General features: G+C 49.1%; 1 protein-coding gene across 1 annotated transcript in view; it reads right to left on the bottom strand.

The window, feature by feature from the left end:
- The window catches only part of rnaset2l (ribonuclease T2, like), a 58,282-nt gene extending 44,139 nt beyond the window's left edge, over positions 1–14,143 (bottom strand). Inside the window, exons 1-3 of the mRNA XM_085973589.1 lie at positions 14,050–14,143; positions 6,570–6,674; positions 470–524 (exon numbers count right to left, since the gene is read on the bottom strand). Of these exons, the coding sequence (XP_085829715.1) occupies positions 470–524; positions 6,570–6,652 (138 nt within the window). The 5' untranslated portion in view covers positions 6,653–6,674; positions 14,050–14,143. The remainder of the gene's footprint in view (positions 1–469; positions 525–6,569; positions 6,675–14,049) is intronic.

Raw genomic sequence — 14,143 nt, forward strand, 5'->3', positions numbered from 1 at the left:
TGCCTGTTATAGCTGAGTGAGGTCCACAATTCTCATTCAACCCACTCATAGGAGCGGCATGCAGAAGTCAGGAGGCTCACCTCCGAGAAAGAACTAAACTAGTCTAACTCCATTCATGCCCTTGGATTTGGTCTGGTTTTTGAGTGGCTTATTTGGACATTTCTGAAATGTAAACGAATACCAGAAGTCTATTTTTAAAAACAAAAGTTTTTTTTTTTAAACTTAATTTTGTACTTTGTGAAATTGAAGCATTAGCTTTAAGAGCAAAGCAAACCACAGAATTTATCCCATGACCCCGCCCCTTGTAACATGCCCTCTGCCCAGTTTTGGACTGGATACAAGGCACATGCAAAACAATGGGCATTATTCTAATCAACAGTACCCCAGGAGCCCTGTCATTTCCAAAATCAAACACCTGTGCTTTGCTTTACAAAAACCTATGAATATAACATTTTTGCAAAATTCTTACCATGCAGAATGATCCTGGCCACAGTTGAGCAAATGTCAAACACTTCCAGTTGCAGCTTTAAAACAAAGTTCATAAAATGAGGACCTACGAAGTTGAATTTTTTTTAAAGAAAAGAGTGTGACCCTGAGATGTTGCAGAGGTTTTCCCATTGTAACTCTGGCTGCGGATTGGTGGAACTCCCAGGGAAATGGCTGAAAATTACCATTAACATCGTTTTTCTAGGGGCTCTGCTGGTCTCCCGCCCATGTTACAACAGGAGACCAGGAAAGCTCACGCAGATTTTTGCAGCTTGCATTTTTGTGTTTTAGTTGATAATAGTGCATTGGGTTTTCCCCCCAATGGCCTAGTGGATAAATACATTGGGCCAGAAATTCACGGCCAGAAGCGTGAGTACGTTCGGGTTACTCACGCATCTGGCCGTTGGAAATGCCGGCGTTCAGCAGGAACAGTGCATGCGGGGAACGCCGGCATTTCCAGACCCGAGGTCTATTCACAGCGGGTGCGACTGCACAGGCAGCGCTTGCGCAGTGAACTTTGTGGATTTCAATGATGGATTCAGTGAGGGTAAGTCCTTAGAAGTTACACTTGAAAAAAGCAAGTGTAAAGTTGTTCATTGGCTGCGGAGGAAGATATATTTTATCGTGGAGCTTTTGAAATGCAATATTTTTGTTTGGGAAAGGGAGGGAAGTTATTTTAAGAAATTTTAAGTAAGTTTTAAAGTTTAAATTTTTTTCTTTTAAAGGGTTTTCAGAACGGTAGGTAGAAGGAGCAATTGTGGCTGTGTGAATGGAATGTGAGAATGAGTTATGTATGTATGTCCACATATATTCCTTTACGTATATGTATGTATGTTTTATATTCCTTTACTAATGTGTATGAATGTATGTTTTTAATTATGATTTTCCAATAAGTTACTTTCTCTGAAAGTCATAATTAAATAATACATTCATACACATAAGTAAAGGAAAATATACATAACACGCAAAGGAATATATACAGGTAGACTACCCTTTATCCGGACTTCCGAAAACCGAAACCCTCTAAAAACCGAAGGTTTTTTCGTTCACCGTAAGTCGTGCGTACGACTTAAGCTGAACGAAAAAACCTTCGGTTTTTAGAGGGTTCCGGTTGCGGAAGTTCGGATAAAGGGTAAGTCGTGCGCACGACCCCCCGCCGACCCCCCCGCCAGCCCCGACAACCGCCGACCCCCCCGCGGACCCCGACAACCGCCGACCCCCCCGCGGACCCCGCCAGCCCCGACAACCGCCGACCCCCCCAGCCCCGACAACCGCCGACCCCCCCGCGGACCCCGCCAGCCCCGACAACCGCCGACCCCCCCCCGCGGACCCCGCCAGCCCCGACAACCGCCGACCCCGCCAGCCGCCGACCCCCCCGCCGACCCCGCCAGCCCCGACAACCGCCGACCCCCCCGCGGACCCCGACAACCGCCGACCCCGCCAGCCGCCGACCCCCCCGCGGACCCCGCCAGCCCCGACAACCGCCGACCCCCCTGCGGACCCCGCCAGCCCCGACAACCGCCGACCCCCCTGCGGACCCCGCCAGCCCCGACAACCGCCGACCCCCCCGCGGGCCCCGACCCCCGCCGACCCCGACTGACTTACGCTGAGCGTCAGCGTAAGTCGTGCGCACGACCCCCCGCCGACCCACCTTCCGAAATCCGAAATTCTCCTTTATCCGAAACTCGGCTGGTCCTGAGGTTTTCGGATAAAGGATAGTCTACCTGTACAGACATACATACTTTCAGAAGCTCCACGATAAGAAATATCTTCCTCCGCAGCCTCTGCAGCAATTGTACCCATGATTTTTTCATGTGTAAGTTGTAATGACTTGACCTCACTGAAAGCATTAATGAAAGCGGCGAATTATACTGCGCACGCGCTGCCTGTGCAGTCGCACGCGTTCTGCCTCTCAACACCTTCGTTCAGAGGACAGGAAATGCCGGTTTTCCCCACATGCACTGTGCATGCTGAAAACCGGCATTTCATCCGGCCAGATGCGTAAGTACCCCAACCGTACTAGCGCATTTGGAAGGGAATTACTGGGCCAACATATTACATGTCAATAAAATAAAAAATTTAACAATTGCACGACTTGCCCCCTCGCATCTGCGACTGAGGGTCCAAGGAGGTGCATTGCGCAATAGGTCATCATCGTACGTATCCTCACACTGTTCCCTTTGGGGAACTGTTTGAAGTGGTGGAAGGATTTATGGCCGTGATTAACGCTCATTCCGTGACCGTAACCATCTTTGAACCAGCCATTAGGGTGGTTAGTCCTATGGCGGGAGGGTTTTACGGGCTCCCACAACCCATCTGAGGAGGGGGGGTGGTGGGTGGCCACCAACACCCACGGACGCAAGTATCCCGCTGGATGTCCACCCAGAATTTAAAGTTGGAGCTCCGACTCCACTTGCCGGGACTGTCTGGAGTGGGGTTCAAAACCCTACTCCTTCTGGCCCAGCGGCGGGGATGCTTACTGCTACGCAAAAGGCCCACTCCGCACAAAAGGTGACACCCATACGTTTCCTGCGCCTTTTCCCTCCCCGTGACTGGAGCCCTATGCTGCCATTTTAAGTTGCTAATCGGATTGGGCCTTTGTCATAGCGGTAGGATCCCCGCCGCTGGGCCAGATCAGGGTAGGGTTTCGAACCCCGCTCCAGACAGTCCCGGCAAGTGGAGTCGGAGCTCCGGCTCTAAATTCTGGGTTGACATCCAGTGGGATATTTGCGTCTGTGGGTGTGCGTGGCCCCCCCTCCTTGTATAGCTTGTGGGAGCCCGTAAAACCCTCCCGCCATAGGACTAACCGCCCTAATGGCTGGTTCAAAGATGGTTACGGTCACGGAATGAGCGTTAATCATGGCCATAAATCCTTCCACCACTTCATACAGTTCCCCAAAGGGAACAGTGTGAAGACACGTATGACGACAACATTGCTAAATAAATAAATGGAATTTAAAAAATTCTTTTAGGGCTTTTAAAAGTCTTTAAATTGCTTTAATTCTCTTTAAAACTACTTCAGATTACTCAAAATAATGTAAACTTTTTAAAAAGTTTATAAAAGTTACCAAAATCTTCAAAAAACTTCCAAAAACCTATTTAAACTGCTGCTTTGCATGTAAAAATGCTTAGCAGCTTGACAGATACATTGGGGGCGTGTCCAGTGAAACTGAGACCTCAAGGGGCGTGTCTCACTTGCACTGCACGCTCCTGGCTTCGCGCTGGCTGCACTCCTGGGCGGTGTGACGTCACACGCTGCCCGGGAATCTTCTTTTTCAAACACCAAGTCCAGGCGTCCCTGGAGCTGATCTGCAGTAGCGCGGGGTAAGTGCAAATACGGGGCTTGCACACGCTGCAAGCCCCGTTTAGGAATTTCTGGCCCATTGTCCAAGTGGTACTAAACTCTACAGACCAGAAAAGTTGCAGTTTCAATCCTCAGTGCATGCCCAGTTAGCTGATCGCAACAGTTTAGGTCCTACAGTGGTTCTCAGAGCATCAGGGATAGGGATTAGAAAGAAACCCAAGCAGAGATAGCACTCCTGATGGGTGTGCAATGTGCTGAAACGTGTATATATGTGGCTGTTTGGTGAGAACAGGGTCAGGCTGGCTGTGATGCCTTATGTTGAACAGTCCATCAGTATTCACTGTCTAAACTCATGTATGAAGAATGGTCACAGGAGTGGGTACCTGAGGGCTACCAACACCTATGGCACTGTACCCCAGCGTGGGTCAGTGTCTTCTGAAGAGGAAGGAAGAAATTTGAAGGGAAAAAGCAATATAGAAAGCAGCCTAATAGGACACACAGGTAAAGTGGATTTGAGTTCTGGATTGGCTTGTCACTCAGTTCCATTTGTCTAGCTCAAGAAGGCTCAGCAGTTGCCAATCAGACCACTGAAATGTGCATAGAATTAAAGCACGCTGTTTACTGTTTACCCTTCGAGATCTTTGCGCTCCTCTAATTCTGGCCCCTTGAGCATCCCTGATTTTAATCGCACAACCATTGGTGGCTGTGCCTTCAGCTGCCAAGGCTTTAAGCTCTGGAATTCCCTCCCTAAACCTCTCTACCTCTCTTTCCTCCTTTAAGATGCTCCTTAAAACCTACATTTTTGACCAAGCTTTTGGTCATCTGCCCAAACACTTCCTTATGTCGCTCGGTGTCAGATTTTGTTTTATAACGCTCCTGTGAAGTGCCTTGGGACGTTTTACTAGGTTAAAGGGGCTATATAAATGCAAGTTGTTGTTGTTGAAGGAGGGAAAGGGAAGGAAAGGCTGTCACTGTCCATCTTACACTGCTTGTGGCTTCACTTGTCCCAAATGATCATAGACTCTGGAGGTTCCCATGACCCTCACTGGCCCCATCCTACCTATTGAGAAGAGTTTGAGTGGGAGTTAGTGGCTGTCCTGGATAGTCTTTTTTTAAATGCACCAGTGTGCTGTAGCCCAGGATGTGAATTATATCCATGATTGCCAGAACAGTGAGTTGTTAATCATGGCTGTTCTGTCTGGAAAGCACTGAATGGAAACAGGTGAGGAACAACGACCTAAGTTGGGCTGCAGTTCCACACCTATTTGCAGTCACTTATGAACCAGTATTGGTAGAGGTTTGAGACACGGGCCCCCGGGGTGACCTCCATTTAGATGAGGGGGGCCGAGTGAAATATATCCAAGTTTGTTGACGATACAAAGCTAGGTGGGAAAGTAAGCTGTGAGGTGGACGTAAAGAGGCTGCAAAGGGATATAGACAGGTTAAGTGAGTGAGCACAAAGGTGGCAGATGTGAACTTATCCACTTTGAAAGAAAGACTTGCATTTCTATAGCACCTTTCACTACCTCAGGACGTCCCAAAGCGCTTTACACCCAATGAAGGACTTTTTGACGTGAAGTCACTGTTGTAATGTAGGAAACATGGCAGCCAATTTACTCACAGCAAGCTCCCACAAACAGCAATGTGATAATGACCAGATCATTTTTTTTTAGTGATGTTGATTGATGGATAAATATTGGCCAAGACACTAGGGATAATTCCCCTGCTCTTCAAACAATGTCCACAAAATTAAATCAATATTTCATTTTTTTGTTCAATTTGAACCTAAGAATATCTATCTTACTTTTCCTGGCATCCCTTGTATTGTCCTATTGATTTTCAGCATGTGCTCACGCTCATTGATATGCTAAACAGTGAATTCTTTCCATACTTGCCATAACCTTGCTTGTGTGTTTATGGAGGAAATGTCCAATGAAATACAGAGTAAACACTGGAACAATTGTAGCACAAAGGAAGAGCCCAGTAATAGTGGTGGAATGAAAACTATTATAAAATATGAAACTTTGCACCATAATGGAAACAAAGCAACAACAACTTGTATTTATATAGCACCTTTAACGTAGTAAAACATCCCAAGGCGCTGCACAGGAACATTATAAAACAAAATTTGACACCGAGCCACATAAGGAGATATTAGGGCAGGTGACCAAAAGCTTGGTCAAAGATGTAGGTTTTAAAGAGCGTCTTAAAGGAGGGTGGAGAGGCGGAGAGGTTTAGGGAGGGAATTCCAGAGCTTAGGGCCTAGGCAACAGAAGGCACGGCCACCAATAGTGGAGCAATTATAATCAGAGATGGTCAAGAGGGCAGAATTAGAGGAGCGCAGATATCTCGGGGGTTGTGGGGCTGAAGGAGATTACAGAGATAGGGAGGGGCGAGGCAGTGGAGGGATTTGAACACAAGGATGAGAATTTTTAAATCGAGGCGTTGCTTAACCGGGAGCCAGTGTAGGTCAGCGAGCACAGGGGTGATGGGTGAACGGGACTTGGTGCGAGTTAGGACACGGGCAACCGAGTTTTGGATGACCTCAAGTTTACGGAGGGTAGAACATAGGATGCCAGCCAGGAGTACGTTGGAATAGTCAAGTCTAGAGAGCAAAGGCATGAATGAGGGTTTCAGCAGCGGATGAGCTGAGGCGGGGTGGAGACGGGCGATGTTCAGGAGGTGGAAATAGGCGGTCTTAGTGGCAAAAATGCAGTAATATTTTTAGGGACTAGGTTTATTGTAGCAGATACAACAGATTGTAATGTACTAAACCTACCTGTCATTCATATCAGCTTGTGTTGTTGTGGTGGCCGTCAGACCATAAAGCAGAGTCAAACATATTGCAGCGTACAAGGCCATCACAAACACATTCACTGTTCTCCTATCAAAAGACAGAACATCCAATGAATTATATTGTTGGGAACTTTTCTAAAGATGTGCTAAATCTTTCTCTTGAAAAATAACGCCAGCATCAATAATACAGATCAGCCAGAAAGTTCAGGAGATTAAGAGAGATGCTATGAATTGCGAAGCTTCAGAATTTGCTGGTTGATTTATGTCGCTCCACCGTTTGCTTCACACAAACAGCATCTCGCCCTTAGCCTTCCTTTTTTTAAAGAATGTGCTGGATTTGCACATTTATTGCCCATTAAGCTCAACACAAAAGGTTAGGGCTAATAGCTAACTACCCTTTTAACAATATGCTAGTTGTTAATACAATGCCAATCAACCTCCCTCGTCCAGAAAGGGAACAACTTAAAAACTGTTGAGTCTCATTCCTGCATGCAGTAAATTCTTATTTCTAATTTTTAATTTTAAAATGTTTTTTCTTAATTTTCCCTTTTTGTCTCTTTTTTCCTCTCTCTTAATCCAATCTTTATTTCCCTCTCTTTATTTCCCTTTCTGTACCTAGTTAAACTCTAATTCACCCTCCTTCTCTGTCATCCCTCTGTTTCTTTCTCAATCCTTAAACCGTATGGTTAACAAGATACCCCGTTGCCCTCGCCGTTCACTAAGGTCCAAGATACCCCGTTGCCCTCGCCGTTCACTAAGGTCCAAGGTACCCCGTTGCCCTCGCCGTTCACTAAGGTTCAAGGTACCCCGTTGCCCTCGCCGTTCACTAAGGTCCAAGGTACCCCATTGCCCTCGCCGTTCACTAAGGTCCAAGGTACCCCGTTGCCCTCGCCGTTCACTAAGGTCCAAGGTACCCCGTTGCCCTCGCCGTTCACTAAGGTCCAAGATACCCCGTTGCCCTCGCCGTTCACTAAGGTCCAAGATACCCCGTTGCCCTCGCCGTTCACTAAGGTCCAAGGTACCCCGTTGCCCTCGCCGTTCACTAGGTCCAAGATACCCCGTTGCCCTCGCCGTTCACTAAGGTCCAAGGTACCCTGTTGGTCCCGCCGTTCACTAAGGTCCAAGATACCCTGTTGCCCTCGCCGTTCACTAAGGTCCAAGATACCCCGTTGCCCTCGCCGTTCACTAAGGTCCAAGATACCCCGTTGGTCCCGCCGTTCACTAAGGTCCAAGGTACCCCGTTGCCCTCGCCGTTCACTAAGGTCCAAGGTACCCTGTTGGTCCCGCCGTTCACTAAGGTCCAAGATACCCCGTTGCCCTCGCCGTTCACTAAGGTTCAAGGTACCCCGTTGCCCTCGCCGTTCACTAAGGTCCAAGATACCCCGTTGCCCTCGCCGTTCACTAAGGTCCAAGATACCCCGTTGCCTTCGCCGTTCACTAAGGTCCAAGATACCCCGTTGCCCTCGCCGTTCACTAAGGTCCAAGGTACCCTGTTGGTCCCACCGTTCACTGAGGCCCAAGGTACCCCGTTGCCCTCGCCGTTCACTAAGGTCCAAGATACCCCGTTGCCCTCGCCGTTCACTAAGGTCCAAGATACCCCGTTGCCCTCGCCATTCACTAAGGTCCAAGGTACCCTGTTGCCCTCGTCGTTCACTGAGGTCCAAGGCACCCCGTTGCCCTCGCCGTTCACTAAGGTCCAAGATACCCCGTTGCCCTCGCCGTTCACTAAGGTCCAAGATACCCCGTTGCCCTCGCCGTTCACTAAGGTCCAAGGTACCCCGTTGCCCTCGCCGTTCACTAAGGTCCAAGATACCCCGTTGCCCTCGCCGTTCACTAAGGTCCAAGGTACCCCGTTGCCCTCGCCGTTCACTAAGGTCCAAGGTACCCCGTTGCCCTCGCCGTTCACTAAGGTCCAAGGTACCCTGTTGGTCCCACCGTTCACTGAGGCCCAAGGTACCCCGTTGCCCTCGCCGTTCACTAAGGTCCAAGATACCCCGTTGCCCTCGCCGTTCACTAAGGTCCAAGATACCCCGTTGCCCTCGCCATTCACTAAGGTCCAAGGTACCCTGTTGCCCTCGTCGTTCACTGAGGTCCAAGGTACCCCGTTGCCCTCGCCGTTCACTAAGGTCCAAGATACCCCGTTGCCCTCGCCGTTCACTAAGGTCCAAGATACCCCGTTGCCCTCGCCGTTCACTAAGGTCCAAGGTACCCCGTTGCCCTCGCCGTTCACTAAGGTCCAAGATACCCCGTTGCCCTCGCCGTTCACTAAGGTCCAAGGTACCCCGTTGCCCTCGCCGTTCACTAAGGTCCAAGGTACCCCGTTGCCCTCGCCGTTCACTAAGGTCCAAGATACCCCGTTGCCCTCGCCGTTCACTAAGGTCCAAGGTACCCCGTTGCCCTCGCCGTTCACTAAGGTCCAAGATACCCCGTTGCCCTCGCCGTTCACTAAGGTCCAAGATACCCCGTTGCCCTCGCCGTTCACTAAGTTCCAAGATACCCCGTTGCCCTCGCCGTTCACTAAGGTCCAAGATACCCTGTTGCCCTCGCCGTTCACTAAAGTCCAAGATACCCCGTTGCCCTCGCCGTTCACTAAGGTCCAAGGTACCCCATTGCCCTCGCCATTCACTAAGGTCCAAGATACCCTGTTGCCCTCGCCGTTCACTAAGGTCCAAGGTACCCTGTTGGTCCCGCCGTTCACTAAGGTCCAAGATACCCTGTTGGTCCCGCCGTTCACTAAGGTCCAAGGTACCCCGTTGCCCTCGCCGTTCACTAAGGTCCAAGATACCCCGTTGCCCTCGCCATTCACTAAGGTCCAAGGTACCCCGTTGCCCTCGCCGTTCACTAAGGTCCAAGGTACCCCGTTGCCCTCGCCGTTCACTAAGGTCCAAGGTACCCCGTTGCCCTCGCCGTTCACTAAGGTCCAAGGTACCCCGTTGCCCTCGCCGTTCACTAAGGTCCAAGGTACCCCGTTGCCCTCGCCGTTCACTAAGGTCCAAGATACCCCGTTGCCCTCGCCGTTCACTAAGGTCCAAGATACCCCATTGCCCTCGCCGTTCACTAAGGTCCAAGATACCCCGTTGCCCTCGCCGTTCACTAAGGTCCAAGATACCCCGTTGCCCTCACCGTTCACTAAGGTCCAAGGTACCCCGTTGCCCTCGCCGTTCACTAAGGTCCAAGATACCCCGTTGCCCTCGCCGTTCACTAAGGTCCAAGATACCCTGTTGCCCTCGCCGTTCACTAAGGTCCAAGATACCCCGTTGCCCTCGCCGTTCACTAAGGTCCAAGATACCCCGTTGCCCTCGCTGTTCACTAAGGTCCAAGATACCCCGTTGCCCTCGCCGTTCACTAAGGTCCAAGGTACCCCGTTGCCCTCGCTGTTCACTAAGGTCCAAGATACCCCGTTGCCCTCGCCGTTCACTAAGGTCCAAGATACCCCGTTGCCCTCGCCGTTCACTAAGGTCCAAGGTACCCCGTTGCCCTCGCCGTTCACTAAGGTCCAAGATACCCCGTTGCCCTCGCCGTTCACTAAGGTCCAAGATACCCCGTTGCCCTCGCCGTTCACTAAGGTCCAAGGTACCCCGTTGCCCTCGCCGTTCACTAAGGTCCAAGGTACCCTGTTGGTCCCGCCGTTCACTAAGGTCCAAGATACCCCGTTGCCCTCGCCGTTCACTAAGGTCCAAGGTACCCCGTTGCCCTCGCCGTTCACTAAGGTCCAAGGTACCCCGTTGCCCTCGCCGTTCATTAAGGTCCAAGATACCCCGTTGCCCTCGCCGTTCACTAAGGTCCAAGATACCCCGTTGCCCTCGCCGTTCACTAAGGTCCAAGGTACCCCGTTGCCCTCGCCGTTCACTAAGGTCCAAGGTACCCCGTTGCCCTCGCCGTCATCAGCTCGCACTTGCAGCAAGTAACAGTGCAAACATTATTTAAGCTGAAGCGTGCAGGAAAAGTCTAAGGGAGCACGCGGCGAGATGCCCCACTCCAGCAAGATTTCACCCATTACAATTCAGAGTTTTGCATAGCATTACAAATAAGTGGTATATTTTTTGATATTGATGGGGGGCATATGTTACTACACTTGATTCTGCTGACATGATTGTACATTCTTAATAGTGTTGCATGCTTGACAAGGGGGATATTTTGTTCGCAGTGGCCTGTGTGCAGGAATGAGCATTTGGACAGGGATTTTCTTACCTTCTCATCAAGGGGTGTTGGGTACGGTTTTATCTGGATCCTCCCACCCCACCCCCCACACATTGATTCCATGACTGACATATGCAACGTGACAAAACTATATGTGCACCCTCACCTTCTGAACCAGCTGCCACAATAACTAGTTCAAAAAAACCCAGAAAATGCTAAGATCAGTCAGCATCTGAATGAGAAAAATAGGCTCTGTTTCAGGTGCACACCTGCTGTGCACTTGTAGCATATTTTGTTTTTGGTTCAAATTCTCCCGCATTCACAATACCTTTAGCAGCCAGTATTTTAAAGGGATATTGTCACTTGCTAAATTATATCACATAGTCCTGTTCCAGACTTTAAAACAAAGATATGTGCAGTTGCATCAATATATCTGCACTGACATTTTAAAAACATTTTGGGGGAGAAATTCGGTATCGCTCCGCTTGGGGCGCAATTATCGGCTGGGCGCAAAGTTTAGCGCCTGGCGCTAATTATCGCCTCCAGCTGCAAACTTGGCTTCTATCGCCCCTGGAGGTGATTGGAGCGCTAAATCAGGCGCTACACACCTGTCTTTAGGCGATAACGCCGAGGAGCGAGGCGCTACCTCAGAGCGCTGGCAAAGCTCATGTGATGTCAGTCAGCAATGGAACACAAGACACACTGGCGCCGGCCAGTTCTTAAAGGGGAGGGTCGATCTTGCTCTCCATCCACACCCTGCTCATTGCAGCCTTGAATCTCAGCCTGGAGAGACCTGTACATCAAATCTGCTGGAAAGAATAATGGACAGGCCCAGAGTGCAACTCCCATAGTCTCTTCTAAATCAATGCAAGGAAGATCAAATCAAAATGAACCTGCAAAATGCTGCTCAGTACCCAAAACTCCTCAACACAGCGTTGAATCTCTCCAGAAGTCTCTCTCTCTCACTCAATGCGTGGTGTAAAAATGTTGCCGACAAAAAAAGGGCAGGAAGTGGTCGCCTTTAAATCGCGCTCCCCTAGTCCCTTCCCAACTGCAAAACGCTCCCCTCAACCTGTCGTTGCTAGCGGCAGGCGGTAAGGCCGGGAGCGCCACTCAATATCTGGTCCTGGGCGCTACCGGGGCATTGCACGCTCGACTGACATCATGATCTGCGGGCGCAGGTGATCGTGGCGGTAGTGTTTAGTCAATTTAGCGAGCGGTGCAAACATCGCCGCACCCGGGCGTTACTTGCTTTGCGCCCCATTAGCGCCCTCTTAAGGCGCTAATGGGAGGTGCAAACCAACCAAATTTTTCTCCCTTTCAATTTAATCTTAGAAAATATTAAAGCAAAAAAAATCTGGAAAAGCTTTAGTGCACCAAATGTAGGAGGAGATAATGGATAAGCGAGAGCTGGACCTGTTTCTGGCTGGGGAGGAGATCACCTCTGACAGAAGGTAGGTACTACGGGGAATTCAGGGCCAGAGTGAGCTCCTGGGCTAGTTTCGATTGTCGAGATGGGTCGGAGAGGAATTTCCCAGATTTTTTCCCCCCCAAATTGAGCTGAGTTTTTAAAAAAATGTTGCCTCTCCCAGGAGATCACATGATTTCGGCTGGGGTGGAGAGATATATATTGTGATACACAAGGTATCGTGATTGTGGGACAGGCTGGATGGACCAGAGGGTCTTTACCTGTCCATCATTGTTCGTATGATACTGTGTGCCCGTAGGATTCATGCACATTGAGTTCAGGCATCCTATGTTATTGGACACTGAGGTCTGCTGTGCACCCATTATACATAGCGCACCTTAATCTGCTGGGAAGCGTTCCTCTTCAATAGCAGGACAACAAGCAGCACTTTAAGAGCTGCTGGCACCGGAAAACCCTCCCCTTGACCCCGGTGTACTCGGTGCATTATGCGGTGTATGCCAGGAACATTGTGAATTTATGTTACTCAGCTGGCCTCGTACGATAATGTGGAGTCAGCTCACCGCACCCAAAGAGCAGTGTCCCACCGGCACTGCGCCAGGACAGCGTTATCAGCCCTGCAGTGTTTGGTACCGCACAAACTTATCCCAGAGTCATTGTGCTAGACCGTCAGCAGTGTTATGATCAAGCTAATCCTAGTTGTTGCAGGAACTTCTGCTAGAAACCACCCCAGTGTGGTGACAGTGACACATTCAATATTATTGCCTGAGAATATTTCAAGAGATCTGGATAGCAGACTCTTAGATCTTGACGCCAGATCCAACCTTTCTGGATATATCTGTTCTCTGAACAACATTCAGAAATGAGGAATTTATAATCTTGAGTATGGTCCATCCCAATCCATTCCAGGGCTATGGCACACAACATATGATTTGCCCATACACAGTCCCACACCCAGGCTCATGTACTGTGCCTTGCAGTCCTTCAGTACATTGTTTTGCCCACAAAATTTAGCAACCCAAACCTCATTCCTCATGTCCAATTGTTGCTATTGAGACGCATGGTGAAAGTAATGGGCATTAATGCTTCACTAACAGCAAGGTTATATTAGATGAAATGAGAAAATGTAGTTCATCCAGTGGGATGATATATAAAATCTACTCAATCACACCACTTTATTATCAGTTTCTAAAAAGAGAACAGAAGTATTTACTATGCCTTTCCACACTTAAACAAGGATTTTGTTTGCTTCAAGGCTTCAAGAGGAAATTTAGCACAGACTCAATTTGAAGAATTTTCACTGCTCTGAAAAATCAAAACCATTCGACTCTGGGGTAAGTTTGCAATGCAGCAGAAATAATCTTTGTTTTGTAATGGTTTAAATTAAAAAAATATTAGTACCAGATGCAATCAGTAACACAGTCGGGGCATAGATAGGAACTCCGTGCTTTCTATTTGTTAGCAGTACTTGGAGTATACTTGGCAACACCTCTCTCTTAAAGCAGAAATATCCACTTCTTTCTATCGACAGTTTTTAATTAAATGATATAGAAGTAGGTTTACCGCTTCAGTGCCAGGACATAAGAGCTTGGCGGACCAGGAGCCGTTATCGCAAAATTAGACACAGATCGTTCACAGTTTTCTGTCCATTCATTTTAGGGGGCAGAAAATCATGGGGAGCTCAGCTACAATTTCCCGAGACGTGCTCCCGGGTGGTCGGGCTCCCCACTGGGCGCATGCATTTATAAAACCAGCCCCGTAGTGTAAATGCACCTTGCTACTGTCTAAATGGCTCCTTTAAAGAAGCAGTGTGCAATAGCTGGTGGGCATTGTACTAAAAAGGACACTGCCGCTACATCAACTGCACAAATCACATCAAAACTGCAGGGCTACTTACCAACTGTTTGCTGATTAGAAGTGCTCCAAGGAATTCCTTTGTGGCTCTCTGCACTTTAACAAAACCAGAATTGTTTCTAAATTTTAAAAATGTA

Source organism: Somniosus microcephalus, chromosome 34 (assembly GCF_052327205.1).
Source record: "Somniosus microcephalus isolate GS21.2 chromosome 34, FLI_Smic_1.0, whole genome shotgun sequence".
In the NCBI taxonomy this organism is placed as follows: domain Eukaryota; kingdom Metazoa; phylum Chordata; class Chondrichthyes; order Squaliformes; family Somniosidae; genus Somniosus; species Somniosus microcephalus.